Raw genomic sequence first — 18,481 nt, 5'->3', positions numbered from 1 at the left:
TTTAAACATTATAGCTTTTATTATTAATCTGGTTAAAATTGTCTAAAAATGAGATAAATTAAAAAAAAAGATTTCTGTGGATTCACTACCTATTGTTGATTACATTAAGTTTAGTTGACTTTAGCTAGGAGTAGTTGAATGTCTGGCATGGTGCAGTGTTCCAGGAGTATTGTAATGTTACTGTTTTTGAGTTAGTCTCAGGGTGTTCCACTGAATGTATCGAGAACTGTAGTTTTCACTTGTACTGAAAATAGCCAAAGTGTTTATCAAGAGCAACTTTAGCTAAAAATTAGAGGAAAGGATATTTTTCATCTACTTTAATCCCTTCAGTCCATCCATCTTAAGTGTTGGTTTGGCAACTGGCCCCTAAGGGAACAAGGGCCTTTCAGTTCTCCACAGAGCTTGAATTGGCAAGTCTGGGACGGATCTTTTAGCAATCTCTCCCTTTCAGTGGACTACCAAATTATAGTGCATACCCTTGAGCTTGATTCTGCAAAGTCATATTAATTGCAGCATGTCACAGTGCCATGGGACAGCTGGTCCACAGTGGACTCCCAGATTGCTTTGAAGGCGGTCAGGGGCAGTGGTTTTCTTTTTTTTTGTTTGTTTTGTTTTGTTTTTACAGGCAGAGTGGATAGTGAGAGAGAGAGACAGAGAGAAAGGTCTTCCTTTGCTGTTGCTTCACTCTCCAATGGCTGCCGTGGCCGGCGCGCTGTGGCCGTTGCACCGCTCTGATCTGAAGGCAGGAGCCAGGTACTTCTCCTGGTCTCCCATGGGGTGCAGGGCCCAAGCACTTGGGCCATCCTCCACTGCACTCCCTGGCCACAGCAGAGAGCTGGCCTGGAAGAGGGGCAACCAGGACAGAATCTGGTGAGGGGCAGTGGTTTTCAAACCCATATTCTAAGATGCTCATAAAACAGAATTTTCAAAAAATTTAACTCTTAGAAAACATGGAAAAGGTAACCAATCTAAACTGCACAACTCTTATTGTGCTTAATACATACTTCATTGTTTCTTTATCCATATATATCAGTTTGGTAAGTTTCTTGGTATTGGTGGTGATTTCTAAATCTGTCAAAAAAAATCAATTTTTCTTTGATGTGTAAAATTATTCAGACAGTAAACAACATACCCAGAAATGTGCAGGTGAGTTTGGAGGTAGGGTGTAGTGCTGACATCCAGTAAAATAAAGCTGCTTGAATGCTGGATATCTCATCTCCGTTTGATACTTTTTTTCCTTCCCTCCTCCCTCCCTCCCTCCCTCCCTCCCTTCCACCCTTCCTCCCTTCCTCCCTTTTTCTTTTTTTTTTTTTTTATTTGACAGATAGAGTTAGACAGTGAGAGACGGAGAGAAAGGTCTTCCTTCCATTGGTTCACCCCCCTAATGGCTGCTACGGCCAGAGCTTGCCGATCCAAAGCCGGGAGCCAGGTGCTTCTTCCTGGTCTCCCATGCAGTGCAGGGCCCAAGCACTTGGGCCATCCTCCACTGCCCTTCCGGGCCACTGCAGAGAGCGGGACTGGAAGAGGAGCAACCGGGACTAGAACCTCGTGCCCGTATGGGTTGCTGGTGCCACAAGTGGAGGATTAACCAAGTGAGCCATGGCACTGGCCCCTCTTTCTTTCTTTTTCTTGCAGGTCTCCTGGATAGGTTCAGGATGCAGTTTTGTGTGGCTTTTATTTTAATTTGGAGAAGAGGCTAGGACTAATAGATCAGTGTTCTCCAAAGTTAGTCAGTTTTAAAACTTATCTGCATATCTTGGAAGCTTTTTAAGAACTACTGATGCCTGGGTTCCACACCCAGAAGTTCTGAAATAATTGATCTGTGGTACAGACTGAGTACTGGGATTTTTAAAAAAACTGTCTACACGATTCCTATATGCGGCCATGATTTAGTGCCCTATGAGATGCACCATGATAAACACAAACAAACAAACACACACACAGTCAATGATCAAATAAGCTTAGAACTCTCCATCTTGGAGAGTTTTAAAGATTCTAAATGGGTCTGTTACAGGGTCCCTGCCTGCTGCCCAGTCATGCTCAGTGAGCCCTGTCCTTTGAGGAGAGGAAGGCCTTGTTACTCTAAGTCCCAAGTGAGGAAGCAGGAGAAGTATCTCAAATCTTCCTCCCAGATTGGGGGTGGGGGAAATCCTTATAGAATGGGTAGGAGAAAGCTGGTATGTGGAAACACCCAGCAAGGCAAAATCTTGATGGAGAGAGGCTTAGAATCAGGCCAGCTTGGAAAGATGGATTTTTAATTCTGGGTTTCTTTGAGGGATCCCTCGTGTCTGAGAGGGGTTGGCTGTACCCAGGTTCTGGTGTTGCTCTGGTTTCTTGGGTCCCATCCATTGGATCCTCCGACTTCTGCCTGTGCCTTGGCTTGCATGACAGGCAGTGCCCACTTTGTACCTATCTGAACACCTTGTTCTGAAAAGCAAGGGCTTACAAAATATGACCAGAACCATTATAAAAGCATTAAATGGGGAATCTCTCAGGAAGGGAGTGGGGAAGCATAACAGGAGGTTTTTAGGTTAAGGGGAAATCCAAAGAAAGGGTGGTCTGATGTTAGTTCTGGGTAGTGAAATAGCCTGTTTCGCTTTGTTTAAACCAGAATTTTCCAAAGTACTGATTCCCTTCCGGCTGCTGTTCTGCAATGCTGTATGGCATGTTTCCAGATCCACACCTGTGTGGAACAAAAAAAGATCTCTTGGGTTCAGAAAAATACGCTGTTATTTGTGGAACTCTTTTTTGTGCTGTTTGCTGAGAGTCTTGGAAAATAGAAGGTGTACCAAGTGGTGGTATTTATGTGATGTGGACCCTGATAGCCAAGGTTTTTTCCAGAGCAGATGTGAGGCCAGACTGTCTTCCTTAACTGGGTTCCACAAACCTCCCACTGGCAATCCTGTAATGACATTTATCATTAAAGTGGACCCGTATTGTTTGCCTTAAGGGAGGTGTTTGTTGTGTTTTGGGGATGACCCCTAGCGATGTCCCGGTGGTTGAGCTATGTGGCTAAGTCTTAGTGAAATCTCAGAAGCAATTATTCTAGATATTTTGGGCTTGCCAGGACTTGCAGGTCTTCTAACAAAGACTCAAAAGGGTCAAACACTCAGAACTTGGCATCAGGATGCCTTCTTTCTTCTGAACTACAAAGTAAACATGCACTGGTTGATGTAAGATGTAATTATAAGATACACCTCTTTGCATCTAACATTAAACCAGATATTTGTTGGCTTAAATATGTGATTTTTATCAAAGTTTGTGTCATAATAAGCTTTGTGTTTCAAGGGAGAGTTTTCCTTACCCCATTTCCTTCTTGAGTTTCAAAATTTTATTTTATGTTCTTTTAAGATACTCAGGATGGCTACCTTGCTGCTTTACGGTCTTGATCTTTGGGGCCTGTTTTGCCCTATGGGTCTTTAATAAACCTTTACTTTAGGTGCTTGGTATTATGTAAGGACTTTGCATTATTGTTGAGTAGTGAGGATGTGCCAATTTCATTATTGTTGAAAATAGATGGTTTATCCATTCTAAACTGTTGAGTTCATTCTTGAGAGCTGGAGCATATTTTTAGTAACTTGGACCATCATGAAAAACAGGCTGTCAGATTTTTCTTGTTAAAGTGATAAATAAGCACCATTATACAGGATCTGAAAACAGAAACAACTGTCAGGGTGTCTATGACCCTTTAACTACACACATGGAAGTGAGTTATATCTGTTCTATTTTTTGTTAGAGCAAGACAGTACTTCAGTACTTTGCATGGTGAAAATTGGTGCAGACAACTTTTTTTGTTATTCCCACTTTTATGGTTTCAGATCACTGTTAACAAACTTTGCGTACAGGGTTGTTACCAACTAACCTTTTTGTACTCCTTGTAGTAGTATATTGCTAGTAGTCAGCTTTAATTGATCAAGATGATTTGGAATAAGATTATACTCATTTACCTTAACAAACACAGTAGTACTTTGTTGAGTATCTGTTGTAAAGCCCTTATTTTTAATACCTGAGTTAAAGACAACTTTCCATTATTTTTGTTTTAAAAGGAAAATTAGAGTGGTTAAACATATAGTAGTCAGATATTCATAAAAGGCCCAGAACACAGATCCTGGTCTTTTTTTATGGTTTGATTGCTAGTTTTAGACAGATTCCTTTGTGCAGATTTTGTATGACCTTCTGAGCTGCGACTTAGAATTGAATTTTCATGTGTCTATTTCCTTAGTTTACCAAAGTGATTAGTGCATAGCCTACAGTAAGAGAAAAGCAGGAGATCCTGTGCTATTTTTTTGTTAGGTGCTGGTTATGCTAAGCTTTTGGCTTTGCTCTGTGAAGCTGTTGGTTTTACTTTTTCACAAATGGAGACAGTTTTGTTCTCCCATTGATTCTCATTAAATACATTTTCATCTTATAGGCCTCAGTAATGTACGTGATCAGCTCTTTCTTTTTCCTATGACTGGCACCATGGATTTGTTCAGAGAAACTGGAAATGAAGGTGTCCTTTGGATGATTTTGTAAATTATTTTGAGGCACTGTCTACTTCTTATACATATAATCTAGAACTGAAATGTGTATAGTAGTTACTAGTTGCCTATTTTATGCATTTTCCCATGCATTTTAGCATGGGAAATTTGTCTAGTCCAAACTGAAATAATCTAAGTGTAGAATACACATTGTGTTTTAGAAATTTTATATATGACAATATAAAATATCTGAATCGATAATATTCAGATGTTTTAGATTAATCAAATCATTATTGAAACTAGTTATTTTTATTTTATCTTAATATGACTGTGAAAAATTGTAATTATAGATGTGGCTCTCTTTTGTGGCTGGTGTTATATTTCCATTGGAAAGTGATGATTTGGAGTGCTTTTGCTATTGTACATAGTTTATAATTAAAGATTTAGATGACTTTTTTTCAGAAAGGTTAATAGTTTCTAACCAGTAAATATGTTTAGGTATAAGGAGAATGAATACCTGTTAATGATCATTCATTCATTCAACAACATCTGTAATATAGTAATGTGCCTTATATTGTGAACACTTAGACATAAATGATGCATTTTCTGCCCCTCAGATGCTCATGACTTTGTGGTGGTTGTGAGGATGGGATTCAGTTCAGTGCTTAAGAGGTTTCTTGGATGACCTTTGAGATTCTTTACAACCCACTGCTCTGCAGATATTTGTACACTTCCTAACTACTTGTCATCCAGAGAATTTACAGAGAATCCTGTGATCAGGACATACGTAGATCACAATCATTCCCAATATGCCATAGCCCATTTACTAACAGTTCTTTTTTATAGCTGTATAGTCTCCACATAGTAGACGCTGGGCCTCTGTTCTCTATTCTTTCTTCATTTTGAAAATTTCATTACCAGAAATGCTTTCTTTTTGTTTTGTGTAAACATATTCTTTCATCTCTGGTTTCATCATGTAATTCCTAATATTTATCAAATTGCTTCGTTCTGAGTGATTTCTTAGATTCTTAGGTTACAAGCAGTGGTGTGCTAGTGACCTGGCTCTAGAAGTAAAATGTGCTTTCTGATTCCCGTGGTGTCAGTACTTTACTGCTGTGGATTCAGGCTATCAAAATTTCTGAATATTTAGTGGTTGGCTATTGTGAGCCTGTGGAAGATAGCTGTAGGACGCCAGTGAATCCATTTCAGTATCTAATTATGGGTAGTGATTCTAGTTTTCTTTGATTTTTTTTCAAAATAAATGTAAAAGAACACACACACACACACACATTCAAATCCCAGTTGCTCCTTCTATTAGAATATTTCTTCATTTAGTTTTTCACTCAACAGATATTTATTGACTGGAAGCCTCTCCCAAGGTCATGGTTATGTAGATTTTTATAATCAGTTAATAATAGCTTTCCGGTTCAGTTGACTGTTATGCTGGAAGTCACATTTAGAGAAATAGAATTTCCAGGATGGATGGAGTTTAGGTGATGGAGTATGAGGCTGAGCTAAATTTGCATTTGGATATCTCTGTAGACAGCTGCTGGCTGTAACATTAGTCATCTCTGTTGGGGGTTAGAGACACATGATTTATTCTTCAACAGAGATGAATGATTAGAAAACCTGAGTATTTGGGTATTACCTTATCTCCTGAATGAAGAGCAGCCTGTGTTTACCTGTTTAACAGAGTAATGCAATACATAGTAAAGCTATCATGGCAGATAAGGGTCAGAGCTGTAGTTTTCCCACGTGGCAAAGAGTGTGCAGACTTTTCTTTCCTTTATGAGGGAGGTGGAAAAATACAACGCGTCCTCTTGTTCCACTCAATAACATTTGGCTTAATAAATATGGATGAGTGCATGATTGAGCGAATGAATGAAAAGGCAAACCAGGAGTAAAGTAAGTAATTGGTAACTGTAACTGCATTAAAATTGTGGGAATTTAAACTGTTTCGCTCCTTGGTATGGTGACTTAAATTCTGGATGCTTTTTGTAGCCTCTGTAAAGCAGCTGAGTTAAAGCATTTTGTCTAATATCACTTGACACAAAGGAGAGAAAACTGCCTTTTGAGCCTCACTGCCTTTACCTTTATTCAATTAATATTCTTTGGCCAAAGGAACAGAAGAAATTGTTCTTAATGGCCAGGAGAGATTTTTTTTGGGTTAATGTCATCAAAGCTTTTCTTGGGAGGTTTGAGTTAACAAAAGTGGTCAAAGAATATGATAGTAGGACATTGTCTTGGGATGAACTCCCAAGCTCCTGCACTTAACCATTTATTCACATACTTATTGAGCTTTAATTTTGTGCCAGATGCTAGGGAGACAGTGGGGAATAAAAATGTACAAGCATAGATATCTTGCCTTCCTTAAGATTGTTACAGAGAGAGATGCCTGGAATCAAAATAAACATAGTAGGATATACTTTCTTTTTTTAAGATTTATTTATTTATTTGAAAGTCAGAGTTACACAGAGTAGAAGGAGAGGCAGCGAGAGAGAGATCCTCTATTCACTGGTTCACTCCCCAATTGACCACGACAACCAGAGCTGGGCTGATCTGAAGCCAGGAGCCAGGAGCTTCTTCTGGGTCTCCCATGAGGGCGCAGGGGCCCAAAACTTGGGCCATCTTCCACTGCCTTCCCAGACCACAGCAGAGAGCTGGATTGGAAGTGGAAAGCCAAGAGTAGAACCAGTAGTAGCCTCACCTGCCACGCCACAGTGCTAGCTCCAGAAGGATATACTTTTAAAATGTAGTTAAGTCCAGTGAAAATAAGTTTGGGGGCTTGATCCAGCCAGGGCGGGGTTGGAGGTTTCCCAGCTGAGATCTGAAGGGTGAGGAGGTACCCCATGCAAAGGTAAGTAGGAAGAATGTGTGAGAGCAGCAGAGGCAAGGTTCTGTGGGGAGAGATGGGTGCCCGACACAGAGCTCAGGCAGGCCCTTGGGGCTGAGCACAGAGAATGAGAGGATCATGATCCAGGAGAAGGCCGGAGGGGCAGGTGGGGCTAGATAATGTAGGGGTTGAGGCCATGTTGAGGATTTGAACCTTACCTAGAACAATGGTAAATCAGAAAACTGATTAGAAAGACTAGGATTGGGTCTAGAAAGGTGGTGGCGATGGAATTAGAGTAAAATACATTCAAAGAGGGTATTTAAGAGGCAAACACAATGGTACAGAGTGATGGACAGGATAAGGGAAATGAGAGATGTGGAGGGTACCTTTGGGTTTGGCTTGAGCTGTGCCTTTTACTGAGACAGGGACTGATAGAGGACCAGATTTGTGTTGCTCTTGGTTTTGGGGTTTGGGGCAGATTCAGGAAATTCTTCCCACATAATGAGTTGCAGATATGTGTCATACACCCAATAGAAATGCTACATTAGGTGCTTGATTGTACTATTTTGGAATTTTAAGAAGGAGTTTAGCTAAGAAATGGAAATGACTTAATTATACATTAACTGGGGCCAGTGCTGTGGCGCAGTGGGTTAACGCCCTGGCTTGAAGCGCTGGCATCCCGTATGGGTGCCGGTTCTAGTCCTGTCTGCTCCACTTCTGATCCAGCTCTTTGCTGTGGCCTGGGAAAGCAGTAGAAGATGGCCCAAGTGCTCGGGCCCCTGCACCCACATGGGAGACCTGGAAGAAACTCCTGGCTCCTGGCTTCGGATCGGAGCAGCTCCGGCCATTGCGGCCATCTGGGGAGTGAACCATCAGATGAAGACCTCTCTCTCTCTCTCTCTCTCTCTCTCTCTGCCTCTTCTTTTCTCTCTGTGTAACTCTGACTTTCAAATAAATAAATAAATCTTTAAAAAAATTATACATTAACTGATGAATGGATGAAGAAAGTGTGGTACATATACACAGTGGAATACCATTCAGCCATAAAAAGAATGAAATTTTGGCATTTGTAACAACCTGGATGGAACTGGAGGAAATTATGTTAAGTGAAATAAGCCAGTCACAGAAACACAAATACTGCATGATCTTGCTTACATGTGAAATCTAAAAAATTGATCTCATAGAAGTTGCGAGTAGCATGGTAGTTACCAGAGGCTGGGGAGAGGTGAGGGGAAGGAGGGTTTGAGAAAGTTAGGGATAAGAAGTTCTGGTGTTCTGTTGCACAGTACGGGGACTATAGACGATGATAGTATGCTGTATATTTCTCCAAAAAAAATAGAAGGATGGATTTTTGGAGTTTTTTGCCATAAGGAAATGATAAATATCTGAGAGAATACATATATTTACCCTGATTTGAACATAACACAATGTATACGTGTATTGAAACAACACAAAGTACCCATAAATATGAGGAGTCTTAAAAATGTATGTGAACATACCTATCATGAAAAACCTATCTGTGGGTTTAAATTTTTTTTTATAATGAATAAATTTATCTTTTAATTTCATTTTTCCACGAGTTTTATTGATTGATTTTTTTAGAGATTAGAGAGAGAGAGAGAGATTGATTGTGTGTGCTACCATGTGCTGGTCCACTTTTCAAATGCCTGCAATGCCCAGGGCTGGGCCAGGCCAAAGCCAGGAACCGGGAACTCAGTCAAAGTCTCCCACATGAGTGTCAGTGACCCAACTACTTAAGTATCACCTGCATCCTCCCAGGGTGTGCATCACCAGGAAGCAGGAATTCAGAACAGAGCCAGGACTCTAAGGGAGGTACTCTGATATATCATGGGTGTCCCAGCCAGCACCTTAACCCCAAGGCCGCATGCCTACCCTTCAAAAACTGTTGGAAGTATTTTCATCTGTTTATGAGTAGTTAATAAAAAGGAGTTTGTGCTAGCGATGTATTTGAGGGCATTCTTAGATAGTGGTAATGATTATAGATGAGATTGTCTAGGGCAGTGGTCCTCCAACGTCTCTCCTACTGGCAGCATCGGAACTTGGGAGAAATGCAATTCTCTTGCCCTGCTCGAGGGTTTAAGTCAGCTGACTTGAGATGGGGCTCAGCAGTCTGTTTTAAAGGATTATCCAGGGAATGCTGTTGCAAGCTACAGTTTGATAGTCTAGGGAGAGAGGATGGAGTAAGAATTTGGACCTGGAACTAAACCCTGAGGAGGTCTAAGTTTTAAAGACTGGGAGATAAAGGATAAGTCTGCAAAGGAGATTGGGATGACTGGCACTGCAGCTCACTAGGCTAATCCTCCGCCTACGGTGCCGGCACTCGGGTTCTATTCCCAGTCAGGGCACCGGTTCTGTCCCGGTTGCTCCTCTTCCAGTCCAGCTTTCTGCTGTGGCCCGGGAGTGCAGTGGAGGATGGCCCAAGTGCTTGGGTCCTGCATCCGCATGGGAGACCTGGAGGAAGCACCTGGCTCCTGGCTTCGGATCGGTGCTGTGCGCTGGCCGTGGCAGCCATTAGGGGGGTGAACCAATGGAAGGAATACCTTTCTCTCTGTCTCTCTCTCACTGTCTAACTCTGCCTGTCCAAAAAAAAAAAAAAAAAAAAAAAAGGAGATTGGGATGTAGAGTTCTAATTGGTGGGGAAAAAATCCAGGAACTAGAGAAAAAGGAGTGTTCAAAGCAGGGAGTTACTGTTGCTGACATATGAAGTAAGATGATGCTTGCAAAATGTTCCTGGGGCTTAGAATTAGTCAATCGGGAGGAACAGAAAACAGATGAGTGGTTGCCAGAGGCTGGGGAAAGGAGTACTGGGAGCAACTGCGAATGAATGCAGTTTCTTTTTGAGGTGATAAAAGTGTTTTTCTTTTTAAAATGTTTTAGAATTAGTGGTTGAATAATACAATGAATATATACTAAAAACCACTGAATTGTATTTTAAAAAGGAAGGCACACAATTCTTAGAGAAGTCTTGTTTTAAAGAGGTTGTCAGAGAGTGGTAGCTGAAGGAAGATGTAGTTTTGGTTGATGTGTTCTTTTTAGAGAAGAGATGGTAGAGACCTGAAAATGTTTAAATTATTTGGGGAAAGATCTAAGAGAGGGATAACGAGAGGAAAAGGATACTCAAATAATGATGTCATCTCAGAGTAGAAAAGAACATTTTTCTTTTAAATGTATTTATTTGAGAGAGGGAGAGAAGAAGAGAGGGAGAGAGGCAGAGAAGAAGAGAGGGAGAGAGGGAGAGAGAGAACTCCCATCTGTAGTTCCCTCCCTAAATGCCTGCAACATTCAGACTGGGCTGGGGCTGAAGCTCGGAGCTGGGTCTGGATCTCTCACATGAGTGACAGGAACCCGATTACTTGAACCATCACCTCTGCCTCCCAGGTCTGCATTGGCAGGAACCTGCAGTCAGGACCTGGAGCTGAGGCTCAAACCTCAGTACTCTAATGTGTAGCATGAGTGTTTTAACTGTGCTAACTAAATCCTTTAGGAAAGACTTTTCAGGTTAATAGATTCTGGATTTTTCCTAACCCCTGAAGTCCATATCAAATCCCAACATGGGAGAAATACACTCCTCGTAAAAGATCTCTCAGGGGCTGGTGCTGTGGCGCAGTGGGTTAAAGCCCCAGCCTGCAGCTCCTGCATCCTATGTGGGTGCCAGTTTGTGCCCCGTCTACTCCACTTCTGATCCAGCTTCCTGCTAATGTGCCAGGGAAAGCAGAAGATGATCCAAGTGCTTGGGCCCCTGCACCCACGTGAGAGACTTGGAGGAAACTCTTGGCTCTTGGCTTTGGCCTGGCCCAGGTCTAGTTGTTGTGGCCATTTGAGGAGTGAACCAGCAGATGGAAACCCACCCCCCCGTCCCGCCTTGTCTATATATCTCTCTGTAACTTTGTGTTTCAAATAAATAAATAAATAAATAAATAAGTCTCTCTTTTTTTTTTTTTAAAGAATTTTCCAGTTCAACTTTGCACATTGTGTGGGGCAGATGTCTTGCTGCCTTCCAGTGCTAGCCATTCTAGTTTCAGATGATTCAACCGCATGGGAGGGATAAAGAAAACCAACAGGGAAGTGTTATTGTATAGAGTAAAATCTCTCAGCTTTTTAAATAGGCTTTCAGTCTTATTTTAGCCATTTCCTTCATCCTCACTTTGGAGAATCCAGTACCGCCAGGACCAGGCTTATGAGAATTTTCTGGTATTAATGGTGCTGGTTCTTTGTTCCTCTGACAGTTAAGTCTTCTATTTTCTTGGTCTTCTAATCTGTTTACCACTCATCCATCTTATTTCCAGATTTTAAAATTCTTTTCTTTTTGTCTACTCTCTCATGTTTTCTCTCCTTGTTGGATTCTATATTAAAAATTGCTTTTCAGAATTCTCTTTCAAGAGAGATTGTGGTAGAAAGGGTTAAGTCTTCCATCTTTACCCTTTTTGTTTCTTTTTTTCCCTCTCAGAGAAAATATAACATGTTTTTATGTCTCTTCAATGCTAGTTTCTCTCCGATGACTATGTTTCAGTCAGGTGCTACTACTAAGCTATTTTTCTCTTGTCCACTCTGCTAGCCAAATTTTGGGAACATACTGGCTTTATATGGCTGTCATTTGGCTTCCTTGTGCTAATGCATCTGAATAACTACATTTTATAGTAGGTGTTCAGAAAAGGTGTGTCATCTCCTTCCCTCAGCCCAGAGGACATGACTTATTTTATTGCAAACCTCTGATCATCTTTTCAGCCTGCTGTGACTGCTTGTATCTTAATTCTGTTAGGTGGTAATGAACTCTCCTGCGCAGCTCTGCAGATCTGCAGATTTGATGATAAAGTCATTATAGCTCTTCTCAGTCATTGGTAACAGTTGTGGCTATGAGAGGACAAGAGGTATGACAGTCTCACTGTCTTTACAGCCATCTGGGGAGACTAGGTCTGCAGCATCAGCCTGGAAACTCATTTTGGTGAAATTGTTCAGCTCAGTCTCAAGGTGGGAAGACATAGTCGAAGGAATAAGGGTCACTTCCACTTCTCACAGCTGTTTGTTAACTTTTTCAGTACAACGAAGATTTTTTTTCTTAAAAAGATAAAGCAATAGCTTTTAACCTAGAGTTTAAAGAGAGCATGCAGAGAGTCAGTCAACATAAATGAGGAAAAAAGTTTTATCTTTATTTCCTCTAAGTCTTATAATAAGATTACATTCAATTATAATGAGTATTGGAAATAAAGTATAGTAGTATTAGCAATACAAGTAGCTTTGTCACAGTAGAAATCAGAGATTTTTATGTCTCATTAAAGTTGTTATATCTTAAAATATTATTTATGCTCATTCCTTCTTCAAATTTATAGTAATCAGACTTGTCAGTAGATCTTATTGGATTACATTAAATTTTTTTTTTTTTTTTGGACAGGCAGAGTGGACAGTGAGAGAGAGACAGAGAGAAAGGTCTTCCTTTGCCGTTGGTTCACCCTCCAATGGCCGCCGCGGTCGGCGCGCTGCGGCCGGCGCACCGCGCTGATCCGATGGCAGGAGCCAGGAGCCAGGTGCTTTTCCTGGTCTCCCATGGGGTGCAGGGCCCAAGCACCTGGGCCATCCTCCACTGCACTCCCTGGCCACAGCAGAGGGCTGGCCTGGAAGAGGGGCAACCGGGACAGAATCCGGCGCCCCAACCGGGACTAGAACCCGGTGTGCCGGCGCCGCTAGGCGGAGGATTAGCCTAGTGAGCCGCGGCGCCGGCGGATTACATTAATTTTAAAATGCATATTAGGCTATTATAAATTTGTCTTAATATTTTGATAATTGTTGACATTTAATTGGATTCACTATCTATTATGTTAAGTATTTTATTTTATGCATTTAAAAACATTATTCTGAGAAAATGGATCCTCAGCCTTCATGAGGTCAAAAAACACAAAGGCACTGAAACCATGCCCTAAGGAGTGAGACTTTTTTTTTTTTTTTTTTTTTTTAGTACAAACTAGCATTTTATCTTAGATCCCCAGCTACCCTTTTCTCTGGGAAAGTCCATTAAAATTTGATTTGTGACATATGATTCACATCTTTACAAGGGGGTTATTTTGTTTTCACTGACGTATGAGTTCCCATGGTTTTTGACAGTGACAACAACAGCAAAAAGCTCAAACCCTTGGAATCAGATTGACTTAGAGATGCAGAGTAACCCTTCTTTACACATGTTAACTTTGACGTTTCAGCACCTAAGAAACATTTCTTTTAAGCTGCTTTGCTCGCTTAATATTTTTCTACTAGATGATCAGGATGCTAGTTCCCATTTTAATTCATGGCTTAGCAGCAGTGGGTTCCAGTTACCTCGGATGCTTAGTGCTGTCAGACTTGGTTTTTATGTTTGGCCCTTACAGGTTGTTTTCTTTGAGTACTGCCTTCTGGCACCCTCCCGTGCTGCCCTTGGTGGAGGCTGTGGGGTGTGTGGTTTGACTTTGTCAGGGCAGGTGCCTGACACCTCTGTTTCTTGGGTCAGCAGTGGGGGCTGGGCAGGAGACTGAGATGGTTGAGGTCAAGTTTCTTGCCTCGGACACCTTGGAACATTGCTAGTGTTAAAGTGCTGTGCCAGTTCTTGCTCAGCTGACCCGAACTTGATACTTTAGTTTTATGTTGCCTAAAGTAAGTCTGTTAAGTTGCTCTAAAAACTTAAATAAAGTATGAAGCACTCACTTTTCAATGCAGTTTCCCATTCCTTTTGATGGAGCACTTCACTGTGTCTTAGAAGCTCTGGTGGATGGATCCCAGTGACTCTGGAAGGCCGTGGTCGATGGTCGGGAAGTGTGTGACTGTGTTTTCCTCTGGTTTTGTTTTTGTTTTTCTTTGGGAGGGGAGGAATGGCATTCAGTCCATGAAAAGAGCAGCCAAGTTCTGTTGAAGTGCATACATTCTGCCTCTTACTTTTTTGTGCTGGTGTTTATGGTGTTCCTAACAGGAGGTTGTCCTCTGCCAGAAAGCCTCTCAGGGTGATGAATGTTTTACTTAAAGAATTAAGCTCATTGTTAATAATCAGAAGATTCATAGTGTTTATTAAGCGCTTCCTCTGTGCCGTACACTATATGAAGGACTTTATGTACTTTTTAATGTAATCTGAACACAATCCTGTGGGTGATGGATGACACTGTTGACTTCCTTTGCCAGAGAGGAAGCTAGGGCTGTAGAGGATGGAACTTGCTCACAGTCCAAAGCCAATATGTGACAGAGCTAGAATTTGAGCCAAGGCAGTCTGACTTTGGAGCTCAAGTGCTTACATCTGCATTTTTATTGATTCAGCCTATTGTTAAGATGAAAGCAATTTCAGAAACGCTGTAGATAAGCCACAGGGGTAGTTGACAGCTAGGATCTGATGTGCTACATGAGTTTACCAGGCTGTGAAGCCAAACAAGCATATTTCCAACTGACTATGGTGTTTTCTTATTTGAATACTCTAAATGCAAGTTGTTAATGTTAAATTTATTTATATTTATAGGGATGCTTCCTTTGGAAATTGCACTTACAATCTCACCATCCTCGACTGTTTGCAGGGAATCAGAAAGGTAATAACAATTCTCCTTGCTGTAGTCGACACAGTAGATTAAAATATGGAAAAGGAATCATCTCAGCATTCTCGTTGGTCCTTGGGGACAGGGGACCTAGTAAGCAGAAAGCTTTCACTTTCCGAATGATGATTGATTTGTAAAATACAGTCAGCCCCCCCTTACCCATCATGGGTTCCTCCTCTGGGCATCCTACCAATCACAACTGGAAAATCTTGGGAAAAATGCATTTTTAGTGAACATATGTGAACGTATGCAGACTTTTTTTCTTGCTATTGTTACCTAAACAACATAGTATAACACCTTTGTACATAGCATTTACACTGTATTAGGTATTATAAGTACTCCAGAGATGATTTTAAATGTATGGGAGGGTAAGTTATATGCAAATACTACACCATTTAATATGGGGAACTTCAACACCTGTGGATCTTGGTATCAATAGGAAGTGGGGTATGGAATGAATCCCCCATATATACCCAGGGAAGACTATAGACAGAAGGGTGAGTGCAGGAGGGAGTGAAGGGACCTCCCTTTCTCTTTTTAGCTGTTTGTGTTCTTGGGCAGATTTATTACTTCTATTTGCTGCTATGGCTGTGACATTGGCATGTCACCCATTTAGCTTCATTATCAAGCTTGATCTTGATGTGGGAGAGGCAGGAAATTATCTCAGCCACTGTTCTCTTCTGTTAGTTGGTCCCCACCCCAGACTGACTGAATCATAAGCTTGGGGGTTGGGGCCCCCACAGTCTCTAACAACCCCTTCAGCTGATTTGATGCACTCTAAAGTTTGGGAGCCAACTTGTAGTTACCAACTTAGAATGGAGATGTTAAGCTAAAAGATTTTGAAAACTTTTGGAACATAATTTAGAAACAGTAACTTACAGTCTGAAGTCATAAAAGCAAAACTGAATTGAATGAGGGCTCCAAGTACATAATTCCATACTAAACCTATAGTCATGATTTGTTATCAGTCAATAATGTATGTATTACATTACCCACTGGCAAGGGTATCATGGATTATATAGTATCAGTAGCTTTTCTAGCTCAAATATTCTCTGATGTCATATAAAACTGATTTTGGTATATTTTTCATTGAGAAAATCAGTATGATAAATATGTTACCTGTTTTATGTATGTTTCTCATGTTTCATTTTAAATGCATCTGAATTATCTAAAACTTCAAAATAGGTGCCAAATATTTTTCTTTTTATATAAAAACTTTGGAGACATTCTAGCCCACTCTTGCAGATAATATCATCAAAATGCACTTGTAGAAATACCACGTAAAAACCTTTATGGAGGTATTACCCAACATGTAATCCACAATTATAGTGTTTAGAAAATATGTTGGGGCAAAAGAAGTACTTTATTGTTTCTGTTATTATTATTTTGCCTTTCCTACCTGTGGTAGGGGCCATTTTTAAAAACAACACTTATGAAATTCAAGAAGAGTTCTCACTGGAATAGCCCTGCCTACTCTTACAATAACTGGTTTCTTGGTATAGAAATTTATATCATCCTTCCTGTTGTACACTCTTTGTTGTGAATTTTCTCATGAATAAAGTCTCCTGTAAACTTATTGTTTCAACAGATGTTGGGGTTTACACAAAGACAGATATGATTTTGAGGTCGGAGAGGTAGTTCCTTGTGTCTTTAAGCAACTGAGATATATTGTACACTCTTAACATGAGGTGTCATTTTCTGGGCTCTTTTTTGGCAGTAAGTACATTCTAAGACTGTACACAGAATATAGCCACATTTTTGTCTTTTATAGGAATATATTTTTCTGATTTTGATGTTTTACATTGTCATCAGATAGTTTGCATGTTATATGACCTTATAGAGACTTTAATAAACACACTTGAGAAATAAAAAGTGAATTGTTGAGGGTATATTTTTCTCTAGATTGGTACATATGGATGAACTATGTTGCTTTTTCAAAGGTGAAATAGTTTAAATAACTTGTTCTGCTTATTTTGGATAGGTTGTCTCTGCCCATGTTGTCAGAACTTAACATTTTTAAGAATCACCTAGGAAAGTATATTAAAAATGCCAATATTCATAGAGTCTGGGAACGGATCTTAGAATCTTTTTTTTTTTTTTTGATCTAAGTTTCTCTGTTTCTGACATAGATGATGTTCTGTATTTTGAGAAAACAATGCTGCTCTCTGAATCATTTTCCAAGAGAAATGGACCAGAGCTTGGCTTACTGATTTCATTTTCTGTTTTTAATGACTTGATCATGTAACTTTTAAATCCATCTGTGGTTTTGCATTCTGTTGTCATCTGCATAGCTTCGCAGTTTATAAAATAAGTCTTTGTCTTCCTTAAAATTTTAGATCTGAGCAAGCTAGATAGTTTTTAAAAGTTGTAAGTCATTAGTTACAAAAAGGAGTGTGCAGTCTTTGTGTAGTTGTAAATTGTAACAGCAGTGAAGGTAACTATCACTGGGAAACAAATTCTCTCAAAGTAGAGTTTGAAGAATGAATTAGGGCCTATTAAGAAAAATGCTCTTATTTTTGGCTTAACTACCTCATTATGATAAAAGGAAAGCCGAACTTTCTAAGAGTAATTGATGTTTCTTCTGTCAGGGAAGTTAATCACTATGATATATTTTGTCATGGGTTTATAGTTCCCAAGAGATTTTAACTATAACTCTGCCAGTGTGTTTCATTTTATATACATAATTAATTTTACACACAAACTAACATACTAGGATTCAAGAAGCTTCTTTTGTGGAACATATTTTTGTGTCACTCTGATTACTTTCACGTCTAAGATGGTATTAAAGCAGAATTCCCATTGCTATGAAATGATTTCTAGATATGCATTAACAATCAAAGGGTTTAGGCTTCCTCCTCCAGGTCCGTGGGGATTATTTTATAAGAAGGATTTCCAGAACTGACAAGTAGATTTTTATCAATGTGGTATGGAAAAAACTAATTGAAATTCTACTTTTAGGGATTACAACATGGATTTTTTGACTTTGAAACGTTTGATGTGGATGAATATGAACATTATGAGGTTTGTACATTTAAATCTTTTGCAAAAACAATTTTGTGGTACTATATATATATATATATATTTCATTTAACACCCAGGTGTTAACAAACTGCATGGATGCAAAATGAAAGCATTCTGGAGTTGTGTTTTTTTTTTTTTTTTAATTGTCAGCTTTGTGCTTTTAGTTTTGGTTATTGCCTTTGAACTAGGAGTCAGCAGAATCTGTGTGTGGGAAAATGCCAAACTAAAAATGTCTATACATTTTTCTATCAAACCTTTATTCACAATCACTTTGAACTTTTAGTTTATCAGAAAAATAAATTCAGAATAAAAGTTTGGTGCTGAAATTGTTACTTACTTTTATCTTAAAATTCAAGGTTTATTTTAGATAAAACTGATGTGTGTCTTAGAATATTTTTGACTGGATAAATTTTACTTTGAAATATAACTGAGTTTACTTAGTGCTAAGTAAGGTGGTTAATTTCCAACCCTAGGGAACCATTACAAAGCTTTGGAATGGTATCATGCCTGCTCAGTGAGGCAGTGTTTAGACAATGGCTACCCCAGCTTGTTTGTTGTGCCCTAAGGTGACATTCAGGGAGAGAAGGTTTTGTGCAGGATAAGGAGGA

At 39.9% G+C, this 18,481-nt stretch overlaps 1 protein-coding gene across 10 annotated transcripts in view; it reads left to right on the top strand.

Annotated features, from left to right (window-relative positions):
* CDC14A (cell division cycle 14A) overlaps window positions 1-18,481 on the top strand; it is a 189,698-nt gene that overhangs the window by 80,254 nt on the left and 90,963 nt on the right. For all 10 annotated transcript variants that reach the window (XM_070077983.1, XM_070077980.1, XM_070077981.1 and 7 more), the window contains 2 exons: window positions 14,780-14,846; window positions 17,811-17,873. In XM_070077983.1, the coding sequence (XP_069934084.1) occupies window positions 14,780-14,846; window positions 17,811-17,873 (130 nt within the window). The remainder of the gene's footprint in view (window positions 1-14,779; window positions 14,847-17,810; window positions 17,874-18,481) is intronic.

Source organism: Oryctolagus cuniculus, chromosome 7 (genome assembly GCF_964237555.1).
Source record: "Oryctolagus cuniculus chromosome 7, mOryCun1.1, whole genome shotgun sequence".
In the NCBI taxonomy this organism is placed as follows: Eukaryota; Metazoa; Chordata; class Mammalia; order Lagomorpha; family Leporidae; genus Oryctolagus; species Oryctolagus cuniculus.
Note: the sequence above shows the minus strand (reverse complement) of the source record. Positions and strands in the feature narration are given on the sequence as shown.